General features: G+C 37.8%; 2 protein-coding genes and 1 pseudogene across 2 annotated transcripts; 1 reads left to right on the top strand and 2 right to left on the bottom strand.

Annotated features, from left to right (window-relative positions):
- The first annotated feature begins 3,856 nt into the window (after positions 1-3,856).
- On the top strand, positions 3,857-4,461 carry LOC130932745 (probable 2-oxoglutarate/Fe(II)-dependent dioxygenase). Its single transcript, XM_057862158.1, has 2 exons — positions 3,857-4,096; positions 4,164-4,461. Exons 1-2 carry the CDS (start codon positions 3,857-3,859, stop codon positions 4,401-4,403), a joined length of 480 nt encoding a protein of 159 aa, XP_057718141.1. The 3' UTR covers positions 4,404-4,461.
- A 1,166-nt stretch (positions 4,462-5,627) lies between these two features.
- On the bottom strand, positions 5,628-8,645 carry LOC130968768 (arogenate dehydrogenase 1, chloroplastic-like; annotated as a pseudogene).
- A 2,668-nt stretch (positions 8,646-11,313) lies between these two features.
- LOC130968758 (pyrophosphate-energized vacuolar membrane proton pump) lies at positions 11,314-15,657 on the bottom strand. Its single transcript, XM_057894211.1, has 8 exons — positions 15,275-15,657; positions 13,697-14,271; positions 13,224-13,603; positions 13,052-13,138; positions 12,633-12,963; positions 12,132-12,542; positions 11,907-11,966; positions 11,314-11,807 (listed from the first exon to the last, which is right to left on the bottom strand). Exons 1-8 carry the CDS (start codon positions 15,522-15,524, stop codon positions 11,604-11,606), a joined length of 2,298 nt encoding a protein of 765 aa, XP_057750194.1. The 5' UTR covers positions 15,525-15,657; the 3' UTR covers positions 11,314-11,603.
- Positions 15,658-27,701: the final 12,044 nt, after the last annotated feature.

Here is a 27,701-nt window from a genome sequence, read left to right on the forward strand (position 1 = left end):
CCAAATAAAGTCACAGCACAGAAACAAATGGTGCACGTGTTTCACATATTTATTACATAGAACACAGACGTTATCTTCCTGGTTCATGATCCCTAACCGGCTTAACCTTTCTTTTGTATTCACCCTACCTACCAACACAAACCAAGCAAATAACTCTACTCTAGGTGGAACCAGCCCTTTCCAGATGGTCTTTGTGAAACTGTAACTTGTCACCTCCTCCGGGAGTGTCACCTCCTGCAAAACCTGAACAAATGAGTTAGTTGAATAAACTCCTTGCCTATCATATTTCCATACTACCCTATCCTCTCTGTTAACTACTAGTTGCACAGGTCTCAATGCCTCATGTAATTGATCCAGTATTTCCAATTCCCATTGAAAGAGCTCTCTGCTCCATTGGAAGTTCCAGATCCAGTCCAACCCATCCCAAAACCCACAATCCCCTATAACAGACCCACATTGGTTTGAAATAGAGAAAAGTTTGGAAAACCGTTCTTTTAGAGGCCTACAAAGCATCCAATTATCCTCCCACAATCGCGTACGCCGTCCATCACTAATCTCCATAGACAGCCCTGTAACCATCTTATCCCTTATATGGACATTCATTATTTGTAGCTAGCAGATATCATTTCACGGTCCTCCCCTAGTAGGTAGCACTTGGGTTGACAGCAGCTCATGAGGATTCAGATTATAACAAGAACAAGCCACCTTCTTCCACAACGAGCAATCCTCCTTAACAAATCGCCACCACCACTTAAACAACATAGCTGTGTTGCGAACCATAGCATCCCCAACTCCCAACCCTCCTAGTTTTTTTGGGGCCTGTACCACATCCCATTTTACTAACGCCATCCCATTACTACCATCATCCTTACTCCACGAGAACATCCTTTGCAGTGAAATCAATTTGTCAGCAACAGCTTTCGGCAACTTGAACAAACTCAAATAATACACTAGCAGACTATTTAAAACTGATCTGATAAGCACCAACCTTCCAGCTTTATTCAGGAGTTTAGCCTTCCACAGACTTAGATTCTCCTCCACTTTGTCAATTATAGGCTTCCAGGTCTTCACCAATCTCGAATTTGCACCTAAGGGAATACCCAGATATTTGACTGGAAGGGACTCACCCTTACACCCCAACAACTGGCACATATTCAGGGACCAATGTTCTTCACAATTTATCGGAATCAAGCTCGATTTGTCAAAATTAATACTGAGACCTGACATTAACTCAAAACATCTCAATAGTCGCCTGTAGTTCTTGATAGTGTCCTCCTCTGGCGGGCAGAACAGAATTGTGTCATCAGCAAACTGAAGATGCGACAGTGCTATACTATCTCTGCCAATCACCAAAGGTGATATACGCCCATTCCTGACTGCCTCTCCCACCAATCGATGTAGAACATCCACAACCAGTACAAATAAGAATGGAGAAAGCGGATCACCTTGTCTTAGACCTCTTTCCATCTTGAACGGCTTAGATAGCGACCCATTTATCAAAACCAACATAGATGCTGTGGAGACACACTCCATCACCCACGATCGCCATCTATTACCAAACCCCATCTTTTGCAGCACTATGTCCACAAAGCTCCACCTGACTCTATCATATGCTTTCTGGAAGTCTAACTTGATTATTGCTGCCTCCTTTTTCCTCCGTTTGAGCCAGTTTACCATTTTACAGGCGATGAGTGCCCCATCATGTATCTTCCTACCCCTTACAAATGCACTCTGAATTTTCCCTACCAAAGTTGGCATCACAAGTCTCATCCTCCTAACCAAAACCTTGGAGATTACCTTATAGACGCATCTAACCATGCTGATAGGTCGCAGATTTTTAAATTAAGATTTATAATTATTTTTTTTATAGTCTTGAGGAAAATCACGCTAAACTCGAAACCCTAAATAAAGAAGATTTATACTACTTTCAAGCTAAATTGTTTATACTCAAATGTTTGTATCATGAAAGTGGGCAATCATGCATAGAAATTTGGAAGATGAATGTGATTTAATTCTTCAAGCCAATCATTTGTTGTCTCGGGAGTGTGAAAATATGTTATATGGTGCTAGAAAATTTTTAGTTTGTGTAATTGACTTTCAAGTTGTTTACTTGCCTAAATTTGAGCCTTTTCTTTTATAAGGTTGTATTTCTATTAGAAGTTATGCATAGTGTTTGTTAGTGTTAATAAGGTAATGAATGTTCAAGTTAACAAAACACTTAATTGAAATTCAATTTGATCAGATAAATGTTAATAACTAACATAACCTTAGATTTATTGATTGATGGATTTATATGCCATAATTAAATTAAACAATGAACATAACCTTTTTTTTTTTTGAAATTTCATTTTGTTCATAAGGTGATCCTCATACTTTTTAATGCTATAATTATTATCGTATTTAGATGATAAAACTGATAAAATAATCATTTTAGTTATTTTAAAAGTGAACTAAAATTTATATTTAAGCATGTATTTTTTATGAGAGAAACTAAAATGTTGATTTAGGTTGCATTTGTAAAAAAGACACTAAAAGATCCAGATTTGAGGATGGCTTATAGGGTGCATAAGATGTCATTATTGGTGGGTGGAATGCTCTTTGTAGCTGACTATTTATACATTCATGTCACATGGCATCTTGCAACCGCAGTTGGTGTCACTACCTACAACATGCTCCTTGAGTTGGTGTTCCTTCTCTTTGTTCGAATCTTAATATTTATTTAATCTATATTGTTAGGATAAATAAATAAATTATACATTGCAGCTACTCTGTTTGTGCTTAGTAGAATTATCTCACATGTTAGCTGATCTTTCTTTCAAGCATTTTCTATTTAAGGCTTCAATTCAATTTTCACGTTGTTTTGCTAATAGTTAAAATAAAGATAACTATGTGCAATTAAAATATTTGACACTTAGGATCACAGATAAAATATTTTATAGTTTTCATAAATAAAATACTCAAAATTATCCAACACAACTATTTCTTATCCCTCACTTTTCTTACCTCTAATTATGGAACGAAATATAATAAAATTTAATTATAAATATTATTTCTCCATACAAGTAATTGTATCATTTCACCCTGTTTCGTTCAATTCATTCTGTTCTATTTATTTCATTTCATTCCCCTATTTCCTACCGATTCAAATATAATTTATATATGCTTTTACATTTAAATATACAATTCTTTTTAAGAATCTACGGTCACCAGAACACAATTCTCTTTATCTTTTGTATGTTTTATATAATTGAATTAAGCTATAAATATTTTTGCATTTTGCAAGAACTGTAGTGATAGAAAAGTTTGGTTATTGCTTTGGCTTACCAATTAGTTAATTTATCTAACTTTTTTAAAATTTTAGTTAAAATATACTTTAAAAAGATATAAATTTTTTGGATTAAACATTAATATAACAAAAGAGATTCATAATTAATCTCTTTGTATATTAAGTAAATTAATTTTTTTAATAAATATATATTAATATTTTAGAAAACAAACTATACATAATACAATAAAATTGATAGTACACAATTCTCACAGGTTATACCTGAAGGTTCTAATAATATATCTAAATGTCACTTAATTAGTATTTGTTGTCTGTGTGATTACAATATAAACTATTTTTATTAAAATTTTAATTTTTTTGAATTGTATATCAATTAACAAAGTATAACAATATTTATTGAAACATACAAATATAATGGATTTTACATTTAAGTAGAATCCGCTAATATGGACTAAAAAAATATCAAGATTATTCGGCCTCTAGAAAGTAAGATGGACCAGTCTTATATACTATACAAAGTTTTTATACACAAGGACTTTTTCAAATTAAAAGTAACAACTATTACTATCAATGAATAATACCAACAAATTTTATAATGAAACATTATTTGCAGCAAGGTTCAGTTTCTATCCATGTTGTTCAAGACCCGATTTTGTTCTTGGACTCAAGCCTCATACAATTAGATCAGTAATCACAGTTCTATTGCAAGACAATGGAGTGGAAGGCCTTCAAGTTCTCATAGATGAGAAATTGGTCAATGTCCCCACAATACCTAATGCTCTTGTTGTCAATCATGGTGATCAAATGCAGGTATAAGCTTAATCCTTGTTTGCCAAATTCATGTCACTAGGATGCTTAATAATAAATTGTTATGCAGATTATGAGTAATGGAATATTCAAGAGTCCAATGCGCAGGGTTGTGACATACAAAGAAAAGATGAGGATGTCAGTGGCCATGTCCTATGAACCAGAATCAGAGAATGAAATTGGACCTGTGGAAAGCTTAATAACTGACACACGTCCAAGGTTGTACAAGAATGTTAGAAACTATGGTGAAATCAACTACAGGTGTTATCAAGAGGGGAAGATACCACTTGAAATGGTCAAATATACATAACAATTCTCATCAGCATTAAGGCTACAATTCCTACTTGAATTCCCTGTGACAATAGAAATCTGTTGGAACTTGGAACAAGCTAAATAATATTTCTATTTAGTAAGTCAAATTACTCAAAAAAATGTATACGGTTATTCTCTTGTGATGCCACGACTCATTTTATACCCATAATTTTCCGGCAAAACAGCATACTATTAGTTTTCCTTTGCGTGCAAGTCATTCTTTGGTTTCTTTTAATTTATAATTTTGATGCAGGTTGTCAAATTTCTCTTGATTTATTTTACAATTAACCTTTTTAGGCTTATTTAATTATTGATTATTTTAACATGTTTTTCAACCTAGAGAGAGAAGCATTTATTTCCAATTTAAGAGGACAAGCAAACATAACTTGTACTATTAAAATTTGTTTCAGCCGTAATAATAGTAAAGTAATTACTAAGAGGTAATAGAATCATGAACTAAACAAGGTGAAATAATTAAAGGAAGGAATTAATGAATCATATACTATAATACTACTCTTAATGGAGACAATTATTTGATTTACACAAAACTTTCTCTTTATAAATATGTGAAAGGTACTAGTGTTACTAAACCAACAGTTGCCTAAATTACAAACTTCTGAAAGAACATATGCGACTCAAGACATAATCAGCATTTAGATTCATTTCGAAGATGACAAGATTGAAACATGTACAAGTTAGAAGAGAGTCCCATCTTATTATTAATTTACTTATTATAAATTGAAAATCAATACTTAGTTTACGCCACTACACATTGAAAAACTTGTTCCTAATCACTTTAACGGGGCATTTTTAGAGACACATGTAAATCAAGATGACAGTGAAACCCACATTGGCTCGTTGCCTCTTTCACCTTCCATTTAAGTCAAGATATAGCCACCATGTCTCTGCTAATTTTTTTTAGAGTACAGACTAATTATACATACACCCGCTCCATCAATAGCTTGATAATGACAAGTTTAATTTTTCTTGGGACAAAATCTTTTAGGGGCATCAAGTGGTTAATCACATTCACATGTCAGGTAATGCAATCTGCACACGTTCATGCATTGAATAGCATTAATCAAGGTTATGAAGCAAAAAAAAAAAGTCAAGAAAACTATATAGAATTATATGGAATTAAATGAACACAACATAGATGTAAAACAACTATTAGTAGATTAAGTTCAACTGAAATAGGCTATAGACAATAGACTAGGTTATGAAGGGAACTATGTATCACTTATCAGCATTGTCCATGATCACACTTCACAGCAGTTTTCATGATCATTTCCTGCTTTCACATTTTATCAAGTGAATATTTGCATTTTAAATCACTCAATTCCCACAAACATCCAACTTTTATCTAAAGTATCTACATTCTTCATTTCAATGAATATCTCACTTCATATTTAGAAGAGGAGCTTTAGAACAACGGTTGAATTGTCTCCGTGTGACCCAAAAGCAACAGGTTAAAACCGTAAAAATAATCACTGATGTAATTATTAGGTTAGGCTGCACAACATATCTTTTGGGTACGGTTTTTTCCCGACGTTGTGTTAACACGGGATGCTTGTCCACTGAACTGCGCTTTAACTCACTTAAGATTCAGAACTCTTAAGTCTACATTTAACGCGAATAACTGCATTGGCACCTAAATACATGATCATCCAGCTCCACTGGTATCAATGCAGCAAATTAGACATGGAATGAAAACCAAGAAATATAAGGGAGTTAAAATATATTGAGAATTACAATATTTTTCTTTGAATTTCAATGGGACAGAACAGCCAAACACCGAGAATTATTGAATGTGAAATTTTAGAATTAACAGATTTATTTAAACCTACTATTAGAATAATTGGGACCTGCAATGCTTACCAATGAAATAGAAATCTTTGGCATAAATTCATTTGGTGTCTACAGTTTTTGAAAGAGGTGATGACGCATCACTGTCTTCAGATTTCTCTGGCAACATAGGCCTCTTTGGCAAAGCAAAGATCTGTTGTTCATTTTCAGATAGTTGCTTTCGATAGATACTATGCAATCTTATCTATGCAATCGGTTGAAAAGCTGCTTCTTCAATGATTCAAAAGCCAAATCGAATTTTTCTAGTTGTTCCATGGCATTTAAATTATACAAGAATAAACCATAGTACAGATCAAAACTATCCCTCACGGTATTTTTCACCAAACTCAACAAAGTTTCATAACCCTTTGTGTTGATTGGTGTTGTCTTTAACCCCAGTTTTTCTAAAAATCTTCTTGTTGTGTGTGTAACAAACTGGGATCCAGCTGCATGCCGATCATGTTCAGCACAAGACATTTCAACCATCCGGCATCCTTCACTAGCAAAAATGTCAAGAAACCGATAACATCTCAATATTCTTGATTCTTCGTTTCCAATTCTAACTTTGTTATAAACAAGAGGAAGGTTTTTTCAGCCATTCTTTCCACTCTCCGGCCCAAACATGGGATGTGTGCAGAGAACATCAAAATCATGAGGCAAGTGTTGAAGGAAGAGGTTTCTAGGAAATTCTTTAACGGATAGTACATCAACAAACAATGTACTTCTCTTCAACCTTTGGAAAGGTAATGATTTAAGAACTTTAACCGTCAAAATGATGGAAGTGCAGAGTAAGATCACTTCTGGATGCTGCTCACAAAGATCATCTACGTCGCTGAAATACGAAACCCCCAACTTTCGAGCCACATCAGAGTAGTCTGATCTAGAATACGCCAAAACCTCATGACCTTGGCTAACTATAGTTTTTGCAAGGAATTGACCAAAGTTTCCAAAACCAACGATTGCAATCTTGAGCTTTGTGTTCTCATCAGACTGGCTAGAATTGTTTGAAGCAGAACTACTTAGCAGAGCAACATCATTAAAACTGCATTATTAGCATCATTACTCATTAATCATTATTATGTAATAGCCCTTTTCCCATCACAACAACATCATCTTTCGAATTCAAAATGATTAAGTTACTTGCTCTCAATATCAACAAAACGAACACTCTCTAAAACATCAATCACAAATATTCACACAATGTAGCAAAAATCCTTGAGATTTTTTCAAGTTCCAAATATCAAATACCTGGAATGCAGCAATGCAGACTCATTAGGAGCTCGCCGAAGCAGTGCATGGCTGTTACTTCTATCTCGCTGGTGCAACCTTTCGCCATTCTCTATCAATTGACTCCTGACCCCACGATGTAACCGCGCAATGAGCTGCTTCCTGAGATCCTTAAACGCCAAATCAAGCTTCTCTAGCATTTCCAAAGAATTCTTATTAAACATGAACAAACCATAATACAAATCAAAGCTATCTCTAGCGGTGTTCTCCACCAACCCCAACAAACTCTCGTACCCTTTCGTATTAATCGGCGTCGACTCCAGCATCAATCCTTTAAGAATCCTTCCAACGGTATGAGTAATGAACTGCGAACTGGCAGCTTAACGGTCATGATCCTCACAACTCATCTCCACCATCCTGCAACCTTCTCTGGCAAACGCATTGAGAAACTTCTCACAGCGAAAAACACGGTGCTCCTCGTCAAGAATTCGAACCCTCTCGAAGACGAATGGGAGGCCAGTCCATCCGTCACTTGCGGACTCAGGTCCAAACATTGGATGAGTGCATAGAACGTCAAAATCGGAGGGGAGGAGTTCAAGGAGAAGCTTCTTGGGGAATTCTTTGACGGAGAGGACGTCAACAAAGAGAGTGCTGCGCTTGAGGCGCTGGAGAGGGAGCGTGAGAAACACGCGCTCCATTGAGATTATGGAGGAGCAGAGGAGGATCACTTCGGAATGCTCCTCGCATAGGTCGTCAGGATTTTGGAAGAACGATACGCCAAGCTTTTTGGCTGCGATGGAGTGGTCGGAGCGGGAGTGGACGAGGACGGTGTGTCCCTGGCGGACTAATGTGGTGGCAAGGAACTGGCCGAATTTGCCAAAGCCGACAATTGCAATCTTAAGGCGCTGGGAGACAATGAATTCCTTGGCAAGCTTTGACTCGTAGCCGAAGAGCTGAGCAGCGTTGATGGCGCACACATAGAGGTGTCTATAGGTGGAGGAAGAGGAATAAAAATTCAATTTGGATGGTAGTGAGAATGTGGATGGGAGGAGAGATTGACGATTAAGGATACGGCGGACAATGTAATCTAGGGAGTGGTTGAACGGGATTGAAGGGTAAAAGGTTGCAATGGAGAGCATGATTCTTTCCGCGGTGGTTCTGAGTGGTTAGCTGGACTCTGAAACTGTGGCTATGGGAATAATAAATACAATATATAAGTGTGCTATTTGTAAGACAAATTTTCTATCTTTTTTTTTTCTCTAGGGTATAATTTGGATGTAAGGACATTCTACATAATAATTTATAATTATATTTAATTTTTTAGATAATTATTTGTTTTAATTTTTAAATCATTTATATATTAATATAAAAAATAATTATTATTTTTATTATTTAATTAAATACATATATAAAATTATTTTATATTAACAGTGTATAAAAATTATTTTTTTAAAAAAATTAGATAAATGAAATTCTTTTATAATTACTTAGTATAATAAATGATAGAATAATATTAATTAAATCTCAATTTCTGTTTTACCTTTGTTCACCTAATTTAAGATTATATATTTGAATGTAATTTTTATATATTTTTAATGAATTTAATTAATTTGTATTCTAAGAATACATATTAAAATTGTAAATTAAAAAAAATATATTAAAAATTTAAAATTTTTAATATATTTTTTATATTCATTAAAAAATATTTACACTTTTTAATTAATAATAATCTTAGGAATAAGTATGGTTTTGGTCCCTAACGTTGAGGGCTAGAATCGAAATCGTCCCTCATCTAATTTTCTATCCAGAATCGTCCTTAACGTTTTTTTTTCGTATTAAAATCGTCATTTTTATTTAAATTTTTTATTTTATCCTAAACTACCCCTACTTTAAAAAATAATAAAATTAAAAAAAAGGGGAGACGGGTGGGGGAAGGGGAGAACGGGGTGGGAGTGGGGGAGGGGGAGGGGGAGGGGTGGGGGGAAGGGGAGAACGGGGGTGGAGGGAAGGGAAAACGAGGTGGGAGAAGGGGGAAGGGGAAAAGGAAAAAAGTGGAGGGTATTTTTGTCCTTCTCAAACATTCTTTATGTATAATCCTTATTAATTAAATAAATTTTAATTATATATATTTTAGTGTTCAATTATTTTTTTTATATCAATAATTTAGTTATAACTTAAGATTTAAATTAAAATTTAAGATTTAACATGTTTTATTTTTTATTTCTTCTTTATTTTACCAAGTTAATGTCCAGAAAGTGCTATACTTCCTTTGCATTGTGTAACATTTCATTACCTACTTTTGCGTATAAAAGTGCATTTAATTTAAACTTAATTTATGTTAGACACCAAAAAAAATGTTATAATGTCATGGTCTAGCATTCTTTAGAATGCATAATATATGGGAAACTTACCTGAGTATATAGAATGAGAAAGTTGCTTATCTATCGACGCTCAATATGAATAGCAAAAGCAGGTCTTTCTTGCCTTCACTCAAACCATCGTTGAGTGTCATGACAAATTGATATTTTATCACAAAGATCCAAACATTACATTTTCCTTGAAACCATGGTTGAAGTCTATTGAAAATGGTTAATTTTGTAGTAGCATTAGCATGTGAAGCTTTAAATCCTGTGAATCAGTCAATAATGGGACAGGTGTATAAATAATGCACATGCACGTAAGAAATAGCAATAAGAATCTGACACGAAAGCTAGGTGGGGAAACTGAGATTGAAAGCATGAGATGTGGAAAGAACGAACAGAAGATGTCTTGCCCGGACTACCCTAACCCCTAATGATTTGCAGAACGATATGCATTATTGTGGGGTCCTTGTTTGACGTCCCAGAAACGAAACTTCTTCTCTACTATTGATAACACAAAGGGTAGTAATATTTACATTTGGAAAAATAAAAAAAAAATCGGTGTTTATGTTTATGAATTATGAGTTATGACTACTAGCTCCGATGCAATGCGGCACCACGACCCATCACCCACAAACCCAAGCAAAAAAATATTAAAATGACACCACCGTAACCAAAGAATTTTTATTTCATGCATTGCACCGAGTGTCCTTCATTTTATCCTAAATAGAGTACAATTGGTGTGCCTTTAAACATGTAATTTTAAGTCAAGTTTAATATACATGTAGAATTTTCTTAGGAACGAATACGGTTAATTAACAACAACGGATTTAGATCCTCTAAAGTTTGAATTTCACTTTAGAGAGTAAAGTATGATCTCTCACTATTTATTTTATAAGTGGAGCCAAGAATAAATATGAGAGAGAAACCATTCAAGAGTAAAAAATCACACTTTACTCTCTAAAGTAAAAATTCAAAATTTAGAAGATCTAAATCCAACAACAACGCCTTGAGGTATTTCTAAATTCCACTCCATCCCATTTGAAAAGTAGTCTTTTAACTCCGATAACGAATTTTCTCACCTTGGTTCTCTGTGACTCTGGCATCCAAATTTCACACAATAAAACCCTAAGGCCAATGATCCCCAGTTAATTTAGGTAACTAAACATCTAACTCTCCTCATTAAATAAAATTAAGAATTTCAACTTTTTAACTCCAAAATAGATAAAATAAAAAAACAAACATAAAATATAAAACTAAACGCAAATTGTACCAAGTCAAAAGCGTGCCTCTTGGTCCGCGTGGGTGTATTGCGGTATAAGTCCATACCATCCTAGTTTGAGCTGACGATCCTTGCGTATGAAAAACTACTTATCAGAATCATATATAACGTAACACTCGGAAAATGAAAATGGGTAGGTAAGTAGGCATATAGCCAATTCAATGACTCAAACAACGAAGGAAGCCGGAACAATATCAAGAAGAGACTGTTGTAAAATATCATCATCATCAACACCATCACAGGCATCATCATCAACCTCCTCTTTACAAGGAAAATTTTTCTCTGCAGATTCAACCTAATTAAGTATCTCAAAACTACCGACAAAACTAAAATTATATTGTTTTTGATTGGGGAGGGAGGGGTAGGGGGAGAAGAAAAAATAGCAGAATGAGGACGGGTTTTCTTCCTTGTTATGGGGGGAATTGATGGACGATGCTCTCTGCACTTGTCTTGTCATTGTCTTGTGTGTGTATGAAAACAAAGTTTAGATCTTGAAGAGGAGGCCACCATGGGTGGCAAAGAAGGGAGCAAAGACAAGGGACTCAACGGCCATAAGTTTGATGAGGATGTTGAGTGAGGGTCCAGATGTGTCCTTCAGTGGGTCCCCAATAGTGTCTCCAATCACAGCTGCCTTGTGACAATCTGACCCCTTTGGCCCAAGGCTTCTCGCATGCTCAGATGCACCAGCCTATGACAACCAAATCATTCATTTACACATTAGACCATACTCATCAAACCTTTCACATCAATTTAGATATATAACCCAACTCCACAGTAAAATCCTTACCTCAATGTACTTCTTGGCATTGTCCCAAGCACCACCGGTGTTGGATGCAGAGATGGCAATCTGTAAACCACAGTACACAAATATGTGCCGGGTCAGGGGCTAGAGAAATGTCTCCAATAAAAAGGAAATCCCAGAAGATTGTTAATAGAGCCAAAGTAAAACCACCGGTTACTTGAATATTGAGCATGCAATAAAACAAGTGTGTATGCTAAACTAATACATTACCTGTACACCAGACACCAGAGATCCAGCAAGGACACCAGAAAGTGTTTCTACTCCAAAGAAGATACCGACAATGAGGGGTGTAAGCATGACAAGGGCACCGGGCGGGATCATTTCTTTAATGGAAGCATCAGTGGAGATCTTAACACATGTAGCATAGTCAGGCTTTGCAGTTCCCTCCATCAGGCCAGGAATGGTATTGAATTGTCTGCGCACTTCCTCAACCATCTTTAGTGCAGCACTTCCTACACTCTTCATGGTCATGGCAGAAAACCAGTATGGAAGCATTGCACCAACAAGCAAACCAATGAAAACCTTTGGAGTCAACACATCAACAGTTGTGATAGCAGCACGGCTCACAAAGGCACCAAAGAGAGCCAGAGACACAAGCGCGGCAGAACCAATTGCAAATCCCTGAAAAAGAATAACAACTTGTCAGGCACCTATCAGGAAATGTGGGGTTTCCATAAAATCAAGATATCAGACTGTCGGAAAAATCCAAACCTTTCCAATAGCAGCAGTTGTGTTTCCGGCGGCATCAAGGGCATCTGTTCTCTCTCTAATTCTGTGGCTCATACCAGCCATCTCAGCAATACCTCCAGCATTGTCACTAATTGGACCATAAGCATCAATGGCCAATCCAGTGGCTATGGTACTCAGCATCCCAAGTGCTGCAACAGCAATACCGTACATGGCAGCAAAGCTGAAGCTAACAAAAATACTAACAGCAATAGCAAAAATTGGGATAATGACAGACTTGTATCCCAAGGCAAGCCCAAAGATAACATTCGTGGCAGCACCAGTCCTGCAGGAATCTGCAACATCTTGCACAGGGCTGCAAAAGCAGGTAGGGGAAAAAAATAAAGTAACATCTAAAAATGAGAACATGTGAAAGTGCAAAAATATGCCCTAAAACAGCTTACCTATATGCATTGCTGGTAAAGTACTCGGTTACAAATCCAATAATAAGACCTGCCCAAAGACCAACAGCAACACACAAAAATAGTTGCCTGCAAACAGAAAGCAATCTCATTAGTTCCAAAATAGGACAATGTACCATTCATTATTTTGCTAATGGAGAATTATAAAAGATACCAGTTCTTGACATCTTTCTGGACTCCAAAATTGAAGATAGTGAAGGAAGATGGTAGTGCAATCCAACTAACAATTGCAATCCCAACAGTCATTAAAGCAGTGGAAATAATGAGTTGTTTTTTCAATGCCGGCTCAATTTCCTTCACAGCCTTTATCTCAAAAAAGTCAGTTGCAAATAAGGTGGTAAGTAAACAAACTATGATACCCACGGAGCTGACAATGAGAGGGTACAACATAGCAGTCAACTCATGGTTCACCCCAAAAGAGGAGATGGAAGCAACAACAAGGGCAGCACAGGATGACTCGGCATATGAACCGAAGAGATCAGATCCCATACCAGCAATATCCCCAACATTATCACCCACATTATCGGCAATCACCTGGTTACAACATGAGTAACTCAAGAATCAGATATACAAGCAAATTATTGAAAGTACTTAAAAAAAAATCTTGCTCAGGGAGATTTCTCTTACAGCAGGATTTCTTGGGTCATCCTCGGGAATGTTCCTTTCGACCTTGCCAACAAGATCAGCACCAACATCAGCAGCCTTAGTGTAGATACCTCCACCAACTCTGCCAAAGAGAGCCATAGAAGACCCACCAAGACCATAACCAGTTATGGCCTCAAAAAGACCTTCCCAGTCATCGCCATAGTAGAACTTGAAAACGTTGATGGCAATGTAAAGAACCAATAGACCATTTGCAGCAAGGAGAAATCCCATAACTGCACCAGATCTAAATGCAGTGATGAAAGCCTTTCCAACACCCTTCCTCGCCTCCAGAGTGGTTCTCGCATTTGCATAAGTAGCAATTTTCATTCCAAGGAAACCGGAGACTAGCGACGTGACGCCACCGAGCAAGAATGAAATGGTGCTAAAGAGGGCAGTAGCTAGAGCTGGTTTACACATCTTGGATTCATCATAGGTGCAAGGCTGGTGGCTTGTGCTGAATCCTTGCACAGAGCCAAGGAAGAGGAATATCAAGATGGCAAAAGCCACCATGAAGATTCCCACATACTTGTACTCAGTGAAAAGGAAAGAGGTTGCTCCTGTTGATGATCAACAAGAAATATACTAGCATAAGAAGAAATACACAACAACAGTTAGGAAAATATCCCGTAAATGTGAATTGAAGTTTTTTTTTTTAAATGCAGACATGCATAAAACTCCATGCAACAGCTGAAACTAGGATCAGTTCTAGTAGTATTATACTAAAACAAACCTAAAGCTAAAAGGTTTTTGTGAAGATATAGCCAATGGAAATAAATTACATCTGAACCATGTTCAAACGGCAATAAGGAATTAAGAATACGAAAATGTTAAAACCCTTTTACGGATGACGGGTAAAATATGTACTCTGTGCTCATCAATAAACACATACTGCTCATATCGAGATCAAATCTAGTTTACATATATGGAATGTAAAAATGGACTATTTTGTGACAGTAACATTTTTTTTTCTTGAGCTATGGACTAACTCCGTTTGATTTCCCATACCTAGTTAATATTATTATTATCTAGGAAAAACAGCAAGGGCAAAAAAGTTAACGATATGAATTTTGTTTTAAAATTATCATAAGATTTGGACACATGGGTCCAAAATCCATAATCAACATCGATTTTTACTGTGCTTACAAAACAAATACTACTAAACTCGATTATTTAAAATCTTGTTGCAACTAAAAAATCTCCACACTAAAAAAAAAAGAAAGTTTTTAGAAAATCACAGTCGAAGCTGTCACGGTCACACACACGCTCATACACACGACAGAAAAACACGGAGTACAAGAACAAGAAGGCCACAACAAACACCTCCGCAGCAGAGGAAATAAATTCAAATCAAGAGCTTTCACAATCAAAATCCAAACAAGTCAAGCATAATTACAGCGAGATCTACACACAGATATCTCCCTCTTCCCTAATCATTTCTGAAAATTGCTTAGAGGAACTGACAGAACACAGCTCATGAGTGGATCTGATTCGTAGCTAACAACAAATCTTGAAAGACTTTTAAAATAGAAAGTGTGTTTTGGAAAAGAAGAGAAGAAGGACCTTCGGAAATGGCGCTCTGGATTTCAGCGCATTTGATAACGACGTTGTGGTCGTTGATGCCTTCCTCCTCTTCGATGAGATAATCGTTGTAGCCATTCTTGGCGGCGGCGTTGGGAGAAGCGTCTCTGGCGGCGGAGAGCTTGACCTTGGAGACAAGAAGCCACTGGAAGAGGGCAAACCCTATCCCTATGACGGCACACACAGGGATGAGAATCTCAGTCCCGAGATCTGGGAGTACCGCTGCACCCATAGCTGCGAGTGCACAAGAAGATAAAGAGTGTGTCGTGAGTGTTAAGAGACGAAATCAAGAGAGAAATGGAATGAAGGAATGGGTATTGGGGTTGAGACTGAGACTGAGAGGGATTTATATCTGATGCGGTTGGAGGAGAGAGAGAGAGAGAGAGAGAGAGGGATAGGGATGGAAGAATGATAGAGAGACAGACGAAGGTGTGTGGTTGTGAGAATATTAATTATAAATCAATGATAAATCATATAATATTATATAGTAATAGAAGGTTTTTGGGTTTTTTTTTTTTACTTTTTTTTTTAACGTAACCAGAATGCAATGGATAGGATAGGAATATCATTTGTCCATTTCTAATTTCCCAGATCTGATTTTTAGCAGTCAAAATTTTAACTAACTTGTAAGGGTTTAATAGTTTAGGGTTTTCTATTAGTCTGTGTAACTAAATATTTAGAATTTAAATTTTATTTTATATATACAATAATTTATTGGATAATAATATATTTTTGAATGGAATTCACCATTTGTAACTTTTTATTTTTTGGATTTTACTAATAAATATTTTAAAATATTGGTTAAGCATTCGAAAATGAAAGGGTTTTTTAATAAAAGAGTGATCATCATATAATATATGATAAATATATGGTAAATATTAATTGATTATGAATCTATGATTGCGTTTTGTGCTTGCGTAATTGCGTTAAATTAAATATTTCCATAGGTAGATTCGTACTTTAAGAAAATAGTTAATATATGTGCTGGAGGTTATAAACTATTAATTTTTTTTAAATATAGAAAAATATATTGTAAATTTTAATTTTATAAATCTTTTATAATATATATTTTTCAGATAAATGTTAATTAAATTATTAAAAAAATTAATTAAATACAATGTATATGATTAAGACTAAAAGCAAAAGTGGGGTGCCCGGTTCATTTGGTAGGATATGCATATTGTGTCTTGTTATAAAGATTGGTGGTATTAAATCTGAATGTGGTGGTAGTTTTTTTTAAAGGTGGAAATTTAAGTACAGTTAATTTCATGTGATGTTGATAATTGAAAGTTATTAGATAAAAAATTAGTTAAATTAGTCAAATTATTTAATAATTTTTAACTACCAATTTTACATGAAGTCGATCTACACCTGAGTTTTCACCTTTTCTAAAGATATAGGAAGAAGAAAACTGAACCGTCCGATTTTTTTGTTAGAGAAATTAGGTACACAAATCGAACGGTTCGATTTGGTTCGATTTGTGTGTGAGAAAAAATTTGAATTTTAGTGTATGTAATCGAAGCGTCCGATTTGAATATAGCTTTTTTTATTTTCGAAGAGAGCAAATCGAACTGTTCGATTTGATTATTATTATTATTATTATTATTATTATTATTATTATTATTATTTTGTGTCAATACAAATCGGACCAACCGTTTTGTTATAAACTCGTCCCCGAGTTGGCAGATCTCCTCTTCTTTTTCTTTCCTCGACTCCTCTAAAACTATCGTTTCGTTTGTGTTTGAAAAAAATTACAGTGAAGTTAATGTTTATGTGAGGAAAAAATTGATGATAGAGTCGTACTAAAAGTATATTATTTTGGTCAGATTTTATTACAAATATCTGAATGAGTGAAATTAGTTTGTGAAAATTCGTTAAATATTGTTATTCCATTCACAATCTCATTTGAAGAACTAAAATGTGTGATTTGTAAGAAGATAGTTTCTAAAATGTCAAGGAGAATATCATGTATTTTATATAAGTATTCTATACCGCTATTTGATGGATTCGTTCAATTTCAAACCAAACATGTAACTAATGAAGCGAGCATGCAAGAGATGTCTTCAATGTATAGTTGTATACTAAAAGTCACTCTCAGATATCGTTCATTGAGTTGTATATTAAGTTCGAACAATCGAAAGTCGACCAAAATATTGAACGGGAAGATTACAATAGTGATAGTGACAAAGAGTTTGAAAGCAATTACGAGGTCATTGGTCCAGATGGAGGCGAAGATCAAGGTGACGGTACTATGCAGACAAATGTGACAAACGTGCCAAATGCACTAACAAATCAACATCCGTTTGAGGAGTGAATGCAGGTACGTAATTGCTTATATTTATACGAAGGATTAGAATTTTGTTATAATTTATATTGATCGATGAATTAATTAGTTACGTGACATGTGAAAATATAATTAATTAGCATTTTTATGTCTTTATTTAGTTAAATTTAAGATAATAATATCTTTTAATTAGTTATTGATTTAGTTAAATATTAATTAGTATTTATTTATGTGTTTATGTTTTTATTTGGTTAAAATTGAGATAATTACTTAATGTGAAATTTATTTATATTAATATTGATGTAGTGAATATTGATTTTTTATATAAATATTAATATTGTGAATATTAATTTTTGATATGAATATTTATTTATATTGGTATTAATTTCTTGATATGATTGATTTATAAGTTATAGATAGATTTTATTTTTAATTTCACTTGTTAAATATTTATCGTATGGCTGTTGTCGTAGTAGAAATTTCTATTGTGGCAGATAGTAAATTTATCGTGGGAATGAAATTCAGATCCAGAGAAGCTGTCATTATGGTTATAGAAGATTATACTGTCTGCAGATGTTATCGGGGGTATGACTCGAAACCGTTGACATTTTATGCCAAGTGTACGCAATATGGGTCAGGTTGTGATTCGCTAATCAGGGTTAGCATGATCCGCAGAAAGTATTGTTGGGTTATAAGGAGGTATAATAATAGTCACACTTATACCAGAGTCACCATTTTTAGAATCATTTAAAGCTAGATTCAAATACAATTACAGAAGTAATAAAGTCGTTGGTAAAGGTTGACCCCTCTATAAAGGTGAAATCAGTTATTGCGGAAGTGCTGTCTAAGTTCAATTACACCATTAGTTATCGCAAAGCATGGTTAGCTAAGCACAAATCAGTGAAAAAATATTCGAAGGTTGGGAAGTATCGTGCAAAGCTTTGGCCATGTAGTTTGAGGCCATGTGTCATAAGGAGCAATCAGTTGTCGTCCATTTTGAAACTATGTTTGCATATCAACGCGTTGACTTGGTAACTAATATCCGGGTATTACATCGAGTCTTTTGGAGTTATTACCCTTACATTAGAGCATTCAGTCATTGTAGACCAATTGTCCAGGTGGATGGGACTCATTTGTATGAAAAGTATAAGGGTTGTTTGTTGGTTGTAGTTTCACAAGATGGTAACAACAATATCGTCCCAATTGCATTTGCCATTGTGGAGGGAGAGACTTCTGATGTGTGGCACTTTTTTCTTAATAACCTGCGACATGTGGTGACTCGGGATAATATCAGACTAATCTCTTACTGACACGAATCCATCAATGCAGTTGTTGCCTGTAATAACGAAGTTTGGTCGCCTCCTAGAGCTTTTCACATGTTTTGCATTAAACATATAGAGTCAAATTTTTTGAAAAATTACAAGGCACTGTACTTGCAAACTTAGTGTTTTTCATTTAGAGTGTTTTTCTTTGTTTTTTTATATTGCGCGGGATATTCGAAGACGGTTTCGTGAATACGACATGTGTTACCAACATTTACAAGAACGAAACGAGACTTACACTAACTGGTTAAACCTAATCCCCCGCGAACCGTATGTGTTGGCATTTGATGGTGGTTACTGATGGGACCACATGACCACGAAGCTAGTGGAATGCATCAACTTAGTTTTGAAGGGTGCACGCAATCTCCCTATCGTTGCACTTGTAAAAGCAACATTCTACGAGTTTAATGAGTTGTTCACCCAAAAAAGAGTCGAGGCAGAGGCTTAAATTAACAATGGACATGTTTTTCTGAGCTTGTGACCTCAAAATTGCATGCAAATTAACTTGCATCAGGAAACATCCAGGTTAATTGCTTCGACAGGAAAAATAAGGTCTTTGAAGGTCATGAGATGCCAAGTGGTTGGAGTATGCCGTCGATCTCCGTCGACAAAGATGTGACTGTGGCAAGTTTCAGGTGGACCGAATTCCATGTCGACGTGTGTTTGTATTTTGTGTGAATCAACGGTTAGATTGGAAAGTGTATGTTCATGATGTTTATAAGATGGACAAAGTTTGAAGGGTTTACCGAGCTAGGTTTAGGCCACTGAAGAATCCCACTACATGACCTTCTTACCACGGGCCTCGATTCGTACTAAATCCGTTCTTGAGACGAGTTGCCAAAGATTGCCCAAGGATAAAGGGTTTCTTGAATGAGATGGACACGTGAATATTACGTATTCTTAGGCGATGTAGGCAATGTGGGGTCGAGGGCCATAGCCGTAGTAGATACCATCAGTCAGGTGGTACAAGTGCTGGCAATAATGCTCATTAGAGTTATATATTTTATCCGAGTTTTACATTTTATCCAAGTACTTCATAACATTTGTAACTTTTTATTTTATCAAATTGCTCTATGACATTTGCGATTTTATATTTTATCCGAACACTCTATGATATTTGAAACTTTATATTTTATCCAAGTACTATATGACGTGCATAATAATGATACATAGAGTATTTAAGTACACAACAATTACTTTTTCATCGTTCGCTTTATATCTTTCACAAAACTCTTTCACTTCTTGGCGCCCCTTTTGAACGCGGATGGGGTGAATCGATTAGCGCTACGACATGGTGGATCAACTCTAAGATTGTAGCCAATGCCTATCTCATTTAGAGTTCGTGCCTCACCTGTATACATCAACCAAATTACTTGAATATAAAAGTAACATCACATCTACCAACATAACATCCAAATATGAATACAATATAATCAAAGAACAAAAAAGTAAACCTGTACTAGGCCCAGGATCACCCAAAATGAATGAGTCGTGGCTGTGGATTGACAAACCCCAATTTGACGGTTTGTTTTGCATTGAATTTAGAGTATTTTGCCACTTTTAGCCTATGAATTAGCATGGTTTTGTTATCTCTCCCATTTTGTGCTTAAGTGTAAAAACATGCTTTTTAAGCCTTATTTTGATGAATGCTAGTTCTCTTTGATTCCATAAGATGCTTGATGTGTTGCTAGCAATCTCAGGTTGAAATAGGCTAGGCATGGATCAAAGGAAGCAAGGAAGAAGCATGCAAGTGGAGAGAAGCACAAAAAGCCAAAGAATTGATCTAGGCCATGCACGCGCACGCGCACAAGGCGCTCGCGCGCACATTGCGAAACAGGCCAAGGACGCGCACGCGTACTGTGCGCGCACGCGTCGATGATGGCACATGACCTCACTAATGCAACACGTGCCTGGCGATTTGAGAGGGTTTCGACCCATTTTGGCGCCAAATGCTAAGGAAGAGGAAATAAGGATGAAGGATTAAGGGGAAGGCATCAAGGAATCAATTAGGCAATATTTCACACTCATTAGGATTAGAGTGAGAGTTAGTTTCTAGAGAGAGAAGCTCTCACTTCTCTCTAGGATTAGGATTAGGATCAGTTCTTAGATCTAGGTTTTAATCTTGCTTTCTTCCACTTCTATCTCTTAATTCTTGTTGCTACATTCATCTTCTTCTACTCTTTTGTTGTAATTTTCTTTATGTTGTTCTTATTTTGTTGTAGATCTAGTATTGTTCCCTCTACATTCTTTCAATTCAATAAGAGGTAATTCATAATAATTGTTCTTTTGCTTTTCCATTGTTAATCTCTTGCCTTTGTAGTTAGATCTCTTTAATTCTTGCAATTTATGTTGTTTACTTTTATTGCACTCTATGTGTTTGTTAAAATGCCTCTTTTAGTTTTAGTGTAGATTTGTTCCTCTTGGCTTTGATTGAGTAATTAGTGACTCTTGAGTTATCTAATTCTTTGTTGATGATATTGGAGAGATTGCTAATTGGTTTGGATGCACTAAAGCTAGTCTTTCCTTGGGAGTTGGCTAGAACTTGTGGCTCAAGTCAATTCCTCCACTTGACTTTCTTTATCTTAGTAAGGGTTAACTAAGTGGTAGCAATGAACAATTCTCATCACAATTGAGAAGGATAACTAGGATAGGATTTCTAGTTCTCACATCTTGCCAAGAGCTTTGTTAGTTGTTAGTTTATTTTCATTGCCATTTACTTTTCATGCTTCTTATCCAAAACCCCAAAATAACTCATAACCAATAACAAGACACTTCATTACAATTCCTAGGGAGAACGACCCGAGGTTTGAATATTTCAGTTTATAAATTTTAGGGGTTTGTTTTAGTGACAAACAATCTTTTGTATGAAAGGATTATTGCTTGGTTTAGAAACTATACTTCGACGAGATTTTATTTGAGAAATTCTAAACCGTCAAAAACCTAATCATCAAAATGGCACCGTTGCCGGGGATTGCAATGGTATTGTGTTATTGGTTATTGTATATATGTGAATATTGTGAATATGTTTGCTTTTTGCTTCTTTGTTAGTTTTTAGTTTGTTCTCTTTATTTGTTACTATTTTTTTGTTTTTTTACCCTCTCTTGCTATCATGAATTCTCACTTTGGCTATGAGTGTGATTACAACTATGTTGTAGGTGATGAGAGCTTCAATGAAGAAGTGTATCAAGGATGGGACAATCAAAGGTGGGAGGAGCCATATGCTTATGATCAATCTTCATGGCAACAACCTCCACCAATGCACTATGAAGAAGAGTCATTCTATGATGCATATCAATCCAATGGCTATGGTGAATCACCTTGTGATTTTCAAGAACCATCACCATATGCTTATGAACCACACCTACAACATAACCCTCAACCATACTCACAAGCCCTTCCACACCAAGCACCTTCCTATGACCCATACCCATCATACAACCAACCATCCATACCATATTTTTATGACCATTTTGAGCAAGAACCCTTAGAACCACCACAACCCTATCAAGATTACTACCAAGAACCACCTCAATACACATAATCTCCACAACCTTACCAAGAAGAACCACCTTCCTATTATGAACCCCCTCTCCAAAATGATGAACCTTCTTACCCACCACAAGCCCCAATAGACGATCCTCTCACTTTGTTACTTCAAGGACAAGAAGCCATGAAGCGGGATACACTTGAGTTTGTGACCAACTTGACCAAGGTAGTGTCCACCTTAGCCTACTAATGTTTGAATGCTCAAGGTACTTCCGTGACCCCATGTGAAAAGTCAAAAGAAGAGCAAAGTATGAAGGAGAAATTGGAAAATCCGGTGGAGAAGGAGGAGTCGAACTTTGTGTTGGAACAATTGGAGAAGCCTATGATCATTGAAGAAAGGGAAGAAGTGGTTGAAGATTTAGGAGATGTTGAAAGTCCATGGGAATATATCATCATGGAGCACTCTTCCAAGAAGCTTGATATTGATGTTGAAGACCCAAGGCATATCATCGTTGGAGACTTGGAAGAGGCTTATCAAAAGATGGATTCAATCATGGATGAATTTCTCTCTATAATGGAATCCTCTCCCATTGGACATGAAGTTGAAATTATAGAAGAGTGTGCACAACCTCCCAAGGAAAGCGAAAATGGCATGGTGTATATCGAAATTGAAGAATATGAAGAGGTTGATCAAGAGATGGATTCATTCATCAATGAATTCCTATCCAGAATTGAATCACCCTCCATTGGGCAAGATGACATTCTTGAAGACAACACCAAGCCAAGAGAAGAAGGGGAAGAAGCTCGTGAAGAGGTGGAAATACACAAAGAAGAGCACAAGGAAGTGGACCTTGCATTGTCTAAGTGTGGGGAAGCCTCCCTTCCCAAGTTACCATCCAATACAACATTTAAGTGGGTAAAATCTCTATCTCTAAGTTTTAATTTATCACTTGAATATGGTTTGATTGAAAATGATGGTCAACTTAGAACTCTTTGTGGAATTAAAAGTAAGAATGAGTTGTGTAGTGGTTGGAAAGTTTGTGTTAAGCTTATCAAGGTCAAGGCCCCAAGGTATAGGGATGATGTTGGGACAAGAATCACTTTGTATGGGTCTAGAAGGAAGCATTGGTGGAGTAAAGAGAATTCTGTGTGTCCACCACATTTATGTCAACCACCCATCCGACAAAATCATGAAACTCAACTAACGGATGGATGTGAAGATAAGATATGGGATCCCGGTTCGCTATGTGAAGACCAAATATGGGGACTCATATCTTGGGTGGAATCTTGCCCAAGCTTAATAGAAATGGTTGGAAATTCTGTCAACCAATTGAGAAGCAAAGATCCTTGGGGATTCAAGGATGAGTACAAACATAAGCCACCACGACAACAAGCACCTCAAAATGTCCAACTTAAGGACTTAAACTAAAAGTGCTAGGTGGGAGACACCCCACCATGGTAAACTATTTCCACTCTCTTTAAATTTGCTCAATAAGTGATTTGAGTTACCATTGTAGGTAGATGTTTCATACAAATTTGTTTGTACAACTTAATTGTTAGCTTAGTCACATGTATGTTGTGTTTAGTAGTAGATGAATAATATCAAAGTTGCGTTTTTGTGAATTGTATGATGGTTGAGTGAATAAGAGTTGTGAACAGTATGGGGAGCAAAATTCTTACTGAAAAAAAAAAGAAGGAGGGGTGGACGCGCGCGCAACACGTACGCGCATGCGTCCCTGTGCGGATGCACCACGAGCCACACTCCCGAGAGTTGGGCCTCCCTTGGGCAAACATTATGCCCTGAGCCCAACACGACCCACGCGGACGCGCACTACGTGTGTGCGCGCCGTTTATGAGAACATGGAAATTTGCGCGGACGCGCACTTGACGCGTCCGCGTCAATTTGTTGCTGCAAATGATTGAGCCAAACCCCAGAGAGTTGAGCCACTTCTGGGCCAGCTTTAGGCCCCAGGCACAACTCGATCCGCGCGGACGTGCACCTGCCGCGTGCGCGCCTGTATGTCAATAATGGACAAGACGCGGACGCATGCATTGCGCTAGCGCGCCTTATCACAGATCGTCCATGTACGCGGACGCGCACTTGCCGCGCACGCGTCCTTGCGTGCTGCCACCAATATAGGCTTCTAACCCGAGAGTTGGGCGTGCCTCAAGCCCATTCTAAACCTCAGGCCCAATCTCATGTACGCGTGCGCGCACCGTACGCACAAGCGCCCCTGCCTAATATGCCATCCCACGCTAGAGCGCACTGCACGCTCACGCGTGGATCTCCAAGTTTTCTCACTGCGCGCGGACGCGTACATGCCGCGTGCGCGCCGGTCTGGTAGCGCGACTCCCAGGCCATTCTCCAGAGAGTTAGGCCTGAGTTGGGCCAACTCTAAGCCCCTAGCCCAACTCCATGCACGCGTGCGCGCACTGTACGCGCACGCGTCCTTTCCTGGTTTGACTCATCCACGCTTAAGCGCGTTGTACGCGCACGCGTAAGTCCCAAGTTTTCTCAAAGGACGCAGACGCGCAAGGTGCGCGCGCGCGCAGATTCAAAAATAGGGATAACCATAATGCGCGACGCAGCACACTGCGCAGTCGCGCACTTCCCCCCAACCTCCATTTCCGTTTCTTCTTCCTCCTCCTCCGCCATAACCGCCGCGCAGCAGCGGCAACCACCACCGGCTGACCCTCTCTCTCTCCTACACTCACTTCGTTCTCTCTCTCTCTCTCTCATCCACTATCTCACCCCACCTCAGTCTCTCTCAATCGTCCCGTCCCCTTCGGCCGCAGCAACCGCCAACGCCGCCGTCCACTGCGGCCGCCCCTGTTCACCACCTCACTCTCTCTCTCATTCATTCACCTCGTTTTCTTTCACCCACTCTCTTTCTCCGTCTCTTCGCCTCTCCCTCTCACAACCACCGCAGCAGCCCCCACCGCCGCCACAACCGCCACAGTTCACGGCGGCGCAGCTCCTGGCCCTATTCCCCCCCCATTTTCCCTTCCATTATTAGTTCCCCTGCTGCCAGGTTCTTGTGCCAACTCTGTTTGTTTTAATTTTCCGTTTCTATTACTTACTGTTAGTTACTCGTAGTTAGTTATAATTAGAACTTTGTATGCTAGGTTAGATAGATATACTTGTTGTTAGGTAGCTAGGATTGAATAGAGGATTCTAGGCCTGATAATTGCTCCGTATGTGCATATTTGCTGCTTGCTTCCTTGGGTACTGTATGTTGGTTTTGGGTTGATATTTCATGCGATATGTGTTGCCAAATAATATATGTTTGCTGCTATGCGTAATTGATGTTGTTTTCTGTGCTAATTGTGCTAATTTGCTATCCGGGAACGTCCAATTTTAAGCCGAAATGCTGCCCGATTTTCAAGGAAATTAGTTTCATTTTGGTCTTTATTTCAATTTTGGGCAAATTTCCGTTTCCTTTTTGACTTCCCGGATTTGCATCAATCATCGTGAACATAAACCGCAACTTCTCGTTCAATTGAGCCTATATATCATCATATCACTAATCCACTTTTCTAACTCACTAATTTCTTTAACCATCTAACTTCCACTCACCTTTAATCATCATTAACAATTCTTTCCAATTATATGATGATATTATTGCCTTTTGAATATGAGTTGTTGACTTTAATGAAACTTGCCTTCTTGGTTTACTTGTTCACTTTTGCATATTCATTGCAACATCATGATTGTTCTTTGTCATTTGTATCCTGAACATGCCTTCTTTGTTACATGCTAAATGTCTTATATATTCAATCATATTTTTCAGGATGTCGGATAAAGGCAAAGCCATAGCCACTGCTTCTAAGAAGAGAAAACACTCTACCCCCTCCATTCCTTCCATCTATAAGCATTATGCTAAGAATCCATTAAATGATGAGGAAAAGGAAAATCAGCAGTTGCCTTCTACCAATCCAGACAAATTCCCCAATCTCTACTGCGAGCTTCGGTTTTCTAGATATCGAACAACAAAGTTGAATACTGAAAGGAAACTGCTCCTACCTAATGATGTGAGACGGTCCATTACCGGTCGGATCCTTGAGTTGGGTATCGACTTTGTTGACCGAGATTTAGGAGACATCAATATATCTTGGGTCAAGGAATTCTACTGCAACTTCTTCCGTCCGACCTTGGATTCGGTTCAGGTGCGGGGTAGAGAGATTATGATCACTAAGACGGCCATTGGGGAGGCATTCCATTGCCGACACATTCCGGATGACCTGTGTGCCCATCAGCAGGCCGAGTTGGCCATCCATACCATGACCTTTGATTATGAGGCGCTTAGGCGCGTGATTGGGATACCGGATGCTGCATGGGTTATGGATGCGGGCAACACCAAGCCTAAGGGGATGTTGTTTACTCATTTGACTAGGGGAGGCCAGGACTTGGCAGATGATCTTCGCCCACTACGTCCTGCCTACCACCCACTTCTCTGAGATCCCCATGGAGATGCTCCTGCTGATTGGATGTGTCATGGAGGGGAAGGATGTCTCTTTCCCTAGACTTATCAGACAGTGCATGTGGCGGGCGCATATTTCGTGGCCTACTTCCATTTCCTACATTGGTCACGAGTATGGCGGCCCTAGCTGAGGTCTCATGGCTGGACGATGATGTGCCACCACCACCCCCTGATGCAGATGACAGGGAGGTTACTATCCCCTGGGGTGGTTGGGTGCACGAGAGACCACCTGCTAGACGCCGTTCTAGGGCTAGAGCAGTCGTGGGGACACCTTCACCATCAGCCCCTACAGCTGCCCCATCATCCTCTACAGCCGCAGCTCCCTCATCATCTACAGTTCCTCCAGCAGCACCTGAGCCTACCTATCTCCTGGTCCAGCGTCTTTTCCGGTTCTTAGAGCGAGAGCAACTCCATGTCAGACGCCGTTTAGATCGGATGGACCAGGCACTTATTTCTTTGGGTGCTGAGCTACCTCCGCTTCCCGATTCTCCGGCCTCCGATGAGCAGGATCATCATGAGGAGGATGTGGAGGCACCAGTTCAGCAGGATGCCCCTGACACTACAGAGCCACCACAGACTCATGAGGAGCTGGTCCCACAGCCAGAGCCACAGCCAGAGCCAGAGCCTATCGTTGTACCTCCCACTGATCCTCCGGTTTAGCATCGAGGACGATGCTTGGTTTTAAGTGTGGGGAGGGCACCGGTAGCATTATTTGGGAACCGGTGAACTTTTCGGCCTAGTAATCTTATTTTGCAAATCTTTGTATATATTGTGATGCATTTCTAGTTTACTTTGGATACTTTTATTGCTTATTTTGGATTTTAGATATTTTGATG

This window comes from Arachis stenosperma, chromosome 1 (assembly GCF_014773155.1).
Source record: "Arachis stenosperma cultivar V10309 chromosome 1, arast.V10309.gnm1.PFL2, whole genome shotgun sequence".
Taxonomy (NCBI): domain Eukaryota; kingdom Viridiplantae; phylum Streptophyta; class Magnoliopsida; order Fabales; family Fabaceae; genus Arachis; species Arachis stenosperma.

What these genes read in the sequence shown, in the direction of transcription:
- LOC130968758 (XM_057894211.1), bottom strand. Translation starts at nt 15,524, where the DNA reads ATGGGTGCAGCGGTACTCCCAGATCTCGGGACTGAGATTCTCATCCCT. An exon ending in ATGACCCAAGAAATCCTGCT is followed by an intron (nt 13,604 to 13,696) that starts GTAAGAGAAATC and finishes TGTTGTAACCAG; the next exon opens with GTGATTGCCGATAATGTGGG. An exon ending in TTTACCAGCAATGCATATAG is followed by an intron (nt 12,964 to 13,051) that starts GTAAGCTGTTTT and finishes CTGCTTTTGCAG; the next exon opens with CCCTGTGCAAGATGTTGCAG.
- LOC130932745 (XM_057862158.1), top strand. Translation starts at nt 3,857, where the DNA reads ATGAATAATACCAACAAATTTTATAATGAAACATTATTTGCAGCAAGG. An exon ending in ATCATGGTGATCAAATGCAG is followed by an intron (nt 4,097 to 4,163) that starts GTATAAGCTTAA and finishes ATTGTTATGCAG; the next exon opens with ATTATGAGTAATGGAATATT.